The 7,230-nt window shown below is 22.4% G+C and overlaps 1 protein-coding gene across 2 annotated transcripts; it reads left to right on the forward strand.

Annotated features, from left to right (window-relative positions):
* Nucleotides 1–4,993: 4,993 nt before the first annotated feature.
* Nucleotides 4,994–6,587, forward strand: LOC149510709 (large ribosomal subunit protein uL10-like). Of its 2 annotated transcripts, XM_089757351.1 has the most exons (3): nt 4,994–5,615; nt 5,691–6,109; nt 6,332–6,587. In XM_089757351.1, the coding sequence occupies exons 2-3, from the start codon at nt 5,849–5,851 to the stop codon at nt 6,518–6,520; spliced, it is 450 nt and encodes a 149-aa protein (XP_089613477.1). In that variant the 5' UTR covers nt 4,994–5,615; nt 5,691–5,848; the 3' UTR covers nt 6,521–6,587. The 2 variants fall into 2 exon arrangements, with proteins under 2 accessions (XP_089613477.1, XP_089613476.1); XM_089757350.1 differs by having other exon boundaries at nt 4,994–6,109.
* Nucleotides 6,588–7,230: the final 643 nt, after the last annotated feature.

Consider the following 7,230-nt stretch of genomic DNA (forward strand, 5'->3'; position numbering starts at 1 on the left):
CTTTCAAAAATTAATAAGAGATTTAAAAAATGAATCTATTTACTGAACTAGTTCAAATAGTTATGACTATTTAAACAATTTTATACTTCAAATCATTATAACATTTTGTTATGTCACAAAACAATTATTTCTGTTCATACAAGCTTATTCAAAATAAAACAATACTAATCTAATAATATTCCAAAAATTAATAACTAAAGGATTTAAAAAATAAAATTGTTTGTCGAACCAACTCAAATAGTTAAGACTATATGAACAATTATCTATTTCAAATCGTTATGACCTTTTGTCTTATTATAAAATAATTTTCTCAATTCATACTAGATTATTAAAATAAAATGAATTTATTAATATTTCAAAAAATAATAAGTAAGAGATTTAAAAAATAATTTCGTTTACCTAACCAGTTCAAAAAATTATACTATTTGAACAATTATATATTTCAAATCATTATTACTTTTTATTTTGTCATAAACAAATGTTTTTGTTTATATAAGTTTATTCGGAATAAAGTAATACTAAGCTATTAATATTTCAAAAATTAATAAGTGATTTAGACAATAAATCTATGTAAAAACTAGTTCAAATAGTTATGACTATTTGAGCAATTATTTATTTCAAATCATTATGACTTTTTGCTTTCTTGTAAAACAATTGTTTCTATTCATACAAGCTTATTTGCATTAAAATAATACTAATTTATTAATATTTTGACAATTAGTAAGTAAAAAATTTTAAAACTATGTTTACTGCACTAGATCAAATAATCATGACAATTTGAATAATTATCTATTTCAAATCGTTATGACCTTTTGATTTGTCATAAAAGAATTGTTTTAGTTCATATAAGCTTTGTCAAAATAAAATAATACTAATTTATTAATAATAAAGAGATTTAAAAAATGACTTTGTTTACTAAACAAATTTAAATAATTAGGACTATTTAAATAATTATCTATTTGAAATAGCTATAACCTTTTTGTTTTGTAATAAAAGAATTTTTTTTTGTTCATTTAAGCTTATTTCGAATAAAATAATACAAATTTATTAATATTAAGACAATTAATAAGTAAAAGATTTAAAAATAAATCTGCTTACCGAACAAGTTCTAATCATTATGGCTATTTAAGCAATTATTTATTTCAACATGTTATGAATTTTTATTTTGTCATAAAACAGTTATTTCTGTTCATACAAGTTTATTCAAATTAAAATAATATTAATTAATTAATATTTTGACAATTAATAAGTAAAATATTTAAAAAATAAATATATTTACCAAACAAGTTCAAATAGTCATTAATATTTCAATAATTATCTATTTCAAATTATTATGACCTTTTCTTTTCTAATAAAACACTTGTTTCAATTCATATAAGCTTATTTGAAGTAAGATAATACTAATTAATTAATTTCCAAAAATTAATGAGTGAGAGAATTAAAAAAAGAATATGTTACTGAATAAGTTCAAATAGTTATGACTATCTGAATAATTATCTATTTCAAAATATTATGACATTTTATTTTGTCATAAAACAATTGTCATTGTTCATGCAAGCTTATTTCGAATAAAATAATTTAAATTTATTAATATTTCAAAAATTAATAAGTAAAATTTTAAAAAATAAATATGCTTTCTAAACATGTTCAAATAGTTATGACTATTTGAAGAATTATCTATTTCAAATCGTTATGACATTTTATTTTGTCATAAACCAATGGTTTCTAATCATAAAAGTTTTTTCAAAATAAAATAGTACTAATTTATTAAAATTTTAAAAATTAATAAGTAAAAAATTTAAAAAATAAATCTGTTTACCGAGCAAGTCTAAATAGTTATGACTATTTGAATATTTATTTATTTCAAATCGTTATGATCTTTTGTTTTGTCATAAAATAATTTTTTCTATTCGAGCTAGAAAATAAATTAATTTAGATAATAATAAACAATAAATTATTATTAAACTGAAATAATTGTTTTATGATAAAACAAAAGGTCATAATGATTTTAAATAGATAATTGTTCAAATAGTTATAACTATTTGAACTTGTTCAATAAATAGATTTATTTTTTAAAATTTCTTGCTTACTAATTTTTTGAATGTTAATAAAATTATATTATATTATTTCAAATTAGCTTCTATGTACTAAAAAAATTTTAAGAATCATTAATTAATAATTGTATTAATAATAAACAATATTATTAATGGCTATTGAATAAATTATTAATATTATTAATAATATTAAATTAATATTATTTATATATTTAATAATCCAATTAAAATTTAAACATATATTAATTTTCTATTATAATTATAATAAATATTAATAATTAATTATAATTAATAAGGATTATAATTAATACAAATAAATCTCTTATTAATATGCAATTATTTGAATTATCATACAAATTAATAAATATTAAAAAATGAATATTTTTATCGATCAAGTTTAAATAATTATGACTATTTGAACATTTAAATATTAGTTATTTAAATGTATAAATTATTATTTAATAAAGATTAAAATATTAATTATAATTATTAAATAAATTATAATCTATTAAAATTAGTATTATGATAATAATTAAAATTATCCTAATAATATTATTATATAATTACTATATAATAAATTTAAATAATTACAATTAAATACTAATTAATACTTTATTAATAATTAAGATAATAATATATTTATAATAATATAATTATTTAGTATATTTAATTAATTAATGATTATCTATTTACTTAATTATTTATTTTTAATTTAAATAATTGCAATAGTTTTGACTTATTTAAATCATCCAAAATAAATTAATAGAAATAGCTTGTATTATATTTAATTATCTATTAATTATTTTAAATTGATTATTAAAATTAAATAAAATAATATTTAAAATAAATAATTTATTAATCATGAATTATTATTTAAATAAATTATTATTATCTTTATTTAATTATTAATTTATCAAATATAAATTCTTATTATATATTAAATAATATTTAATATTATTATTATAATATTGAATTATTATTAATTCAATATTATGATATTGAATTATAATCATGATTATAATAATTTAATATGATTATGTATTAATTATACATATTCAAAGGAAATTATAATTATATTGAATTATAATATTAATTTAAGTAATATTAAATTGTAAAATTTAAATATAATTAACAAATAAATTATAATTATAATTAAATATTAAATATTTTTAAATCTCCTTTCATAAGTTACTATTTTGATGTGACTCTTTATAAAGTCATTGTCTTGTACTTTCTCTGAAAATAACCTCCTTAAAAAAAATAGGTTCATGATGAAGTAATCTTGAAAGGACAATGTGAGTCAGTTGAGATTGCGAAAGCAATTATTATTGAGTGCATGTCAAAATCCTTCAAAGGAAATTATTTTAATTTAATATTAATTATAATAGTTATTTAAATATATGTTATTAATAGTTAATATTCAATAAAATAAATTAATTATTAATTTAATATATAAATTTATTATATTTTAATAAATTAAAATATTATTTGAATAACTATTATAATTAATATTAAATTAAAATAATTTCCTTTGAAGGGTTTTGACATACACTCAATAATAATTGCTTTTGCAATCTCAACTTACTCACTTGGTCCTTCCAAGATTGCTTCATCATGAACTTTTTATTTTTAAAAGATGTTATTTTTAGAGAAAGTACCAGACAATGACTTTATAAAGAGCCACATCCAAATAGTAACTTATGAAAGGAGATTTAAAAATATTTAACATTTAATTATAAATATAATTTATTTGTTAATTATATTTAAATTTTATAATTTAATATTATTTAAATTAATATTATTATTTTATTTAAAAATATTGCTTAAATAAATAACAATATTAAAATAATTTAATAAATTTTGGTCATTATAAACAAATTAATAATAATTTATTATAATATTCAAATAATTTGAATTGTAAATAAAATTGTAAATTATAAGAATGTAACAATTAAGAATAAGATGAATAATATTCAAATAGTTGTTTTATTTTTAATATAAATACTATATAAATATTAATTAGATATTCCTTATAATTCAAAAACAAACATTTTGTGACAAAATAAAAGATTATAACGATTTAAAATAAATAATTATTCAAATAATCATAACTATTTGTAATGATTAAGTCAACAAATTCATTTTTTAAATTCGTTACGTATTAATTGTTAAAATATTAATAAATTAACATTACTTTATTCCGAATAAGACATATCAATAAAAATAATTATTTTTTGACAAAATAAAAAGTTATAACAATATGAAATAAATAATTGTTAAATTGTTATAATTAATTGAACTAGTTTGATAAACAGATTTATTTTTTAAATCTCTTATTAATTTTTAAAATATTAATAAATTAATATTTTTGAATAAAAAAAATTAAATAATTCCCTATACATTTTTAAAAAAACTTCAAATAAGATCATTTTTTTCTTAAAACTTAAAATTTTACGAGTTAAACGTCTTTAAAAGATTTTAAAATTTAATTTCAAAATTAATTAACATTAAAATCAAATCACATTAAGTCAAATCAGATTGGTTGATTGATTTTCCGTATTCAAAGGGATTAAATCCCTTACCAACACAGAAAAAAAATAGGGGAGGCCATCCATCAGCCAAATTACTGGCATACACTAAACCCCCACATCTGGCACCTAATCACCATCATCGTCAAAACAGAACACCATCAAACCTCCTTTGTCTCCTCTCCCGTTAACCCAACATCAACCACGAAGCAATCGCCACAACACAGAGCAATCAACAGCTTCCAATCAATTTCCAGAACACCAAGCGGTCTGGGGCAAAGTCAAGGAATTCTTGGTCAAGGAAGCCAGTTCCAGAATTAGTCAGTAACCCAGAAGTGTCAAACAGGAATCCCAGCAAACCGTGAGCCTTAATCAGATACCGATCGGCTGCAAGAACCGAGAGCTAACACAATTGGCTAAAAATAAAGAAAAAACAGAAAGTCACAAATAAGGCATCAAGCAAAGAAGCAACAACAAGCAAGAAGGCAATCCAGGCAGAACAAAAAAAATCCAAAATTTGAGCCAATTTCCAGACATAGCTGTTTAATACGTACACAGAATCCAAATAGAGCCAAGAAACATTCATCAAATACAATTCCGGAAGCTAGAAATTGCACAAACCCAAATCCAAAATCAGTCACGAGTTTCGCACCCGAGTCAATCCAGCAAAAATTCAATTCCTAGAAACAAGAATTCATAGAAAATCCCAAATGCCCACAATCTAGTCCCGAAACCACCATCACCTGCCTCACTCGTTTAAACCTGAAATTTCCACACATCAACCCAGAACCAAGTTCACAAACAATATAGAATAGCAAGGAAACCAAAACCCAGAAAACCCATACTTCGAACCGAACTCACATACAGCTTCCAACAGCCAACGTGGATAAAAGAATTCAGAAGCAATTAACAAAAAAAAAAAAAACAGCAGCCAAAGCCCTCTAGGTTTTTTTTTCGCTCTCAACCACTCGCAAATAGAAGCAGAGGTTAAAGAGACGGCGTCGTTTGGCTGTCCGCCTTGGCTGAGCATCAGGCATCGTCTTGGCCCTCGATTTTGCCCTCTGTACAACTTTTTATCTTTAATACTAACTCTTTCGCGAAATGGCAGTGAAACCCTCCAAGGCAGACAAGACAATCATGTTCGACGCGAAACTGTGCTAGCTCTGAGACAAGTATACCCGGATCTTAATCGCCGCAGCCAACAACGTGGGTTCGAACCAGCTTCAGAACATTCCCAAAGGTCTCCGAGGTGCCTCAGTTGTTCTCATGGGTAAAAATACTATGATGAAAAGGTCGATTAGGATGCATGCTGAGAAGACCGGGTACCAGGCTTTCCTTAATCTTAACCCTTTGCTTCAGGGAAATGTGGGTTTAATCTTTACAAAGGGTGACTTGAAGGAAAAGAGTGAGGAAGTTGCCAAGTACAAGGTTGCAGCTCGTGCACGTGCTGATCTGATTGTGCCCATTGATCTGGTTGTTCCACCCGGCAACACTGGGTTTGATCCTTCACACACCTCTTTCTTCCAGGTGCTTAATATTCCAACCTAGATTAACAAGGGTATTGTTGAAATTATGAACAGGCAATTGGTTTAACGGTTAAGATTTATCTTTTTGACGAAAAAATTTATGTTCAAATATCATTTATTGAAATTATTTTAAATATAAAATTATATTAATTTATTAAATACGATATATTCTTATTTTAATTTAAAAACTTGAACAATTTATTTAAATTTTTAACTTCCAAAGGGTATTGTTCAAATTATCACTCCTGTGGAGCTTATCGAGAAAGGTGATAAGGTTGGGTCATCTGAGGCTGCACTTCTTGCCGAGCTGGGAATTAGGCCCTTCTCTATGGTCTTTTTGCCCGGTGTGTTCATGACAATGGTTCAGTCTTTAGTCCAGGTGCATTTGACCCACGTCGGCCAAATGCAGTAGCTTGCATCAGGCACCCAGCCCGGTGGTCAGCCCAATTGCTGCAGCTCGTGTGCCACCTAGAATAAGCTTGGGCTCATTTGTGAACCCAAGTCATGAAGGCCTTATTCCAGACTTGGATTAAGAGTTAACTTGGACCCATTTCATGTTCAATTTTTTCGACTTCAACTCTGACTTGACCCAACAATTAGTATGACTTTTTAGCTTACCTTTTTATTTATTATTTATTTGGATCAGAGATGTTTTAAAATATATAAGATGATAATAATAAATTTATTTTTAAAATAAATTTATGAGTTCTATTAAATTATTAGAGAATTTTTATGAGTTTAAAATTTTTTTATGAATTTTACTAAATTATTAGAGAATAATAAATATACTATTAATTAATAATTGTATTTAGGATTTATTATAAAATTATTTATAAATTAATCCTTAATTAATTTTAAAATAAATATTGATTAATTTTCTATTAAATAATTAATATATTTATTATTAATATAATTAATACTTACTATAATAAAATAAAGATATAATAATTATTTAATGAAGGATTATAATGTTATACAATTAATAGAAATAGCTTATATAAGCTATTAAAAATTATTAAAATTATTAATAATATTATATTATTTTATTAATTATTAATATTTTACATATTAATATATTTCTATTATTAATGTTAACAATTTTAAACAATTATTTAAATAAAA

Source organism: Durio zibethinus, chromosome 28, assembly GCF_047325235.1.
Source record: "Durio zibethinus cultivar Kanyao isolate XHJ-2024 chromosome 28, ASM4732523v1, whole genome shotgun sequence".
In the NCBI taxonomy this organism is placed as follows: domain Eukaryota; kingdom Viridiplantae; phylum Streptophyta; class Magnoliopsida; order Malvales; family Malvaceae; genus Durio; species Durio zibethinus.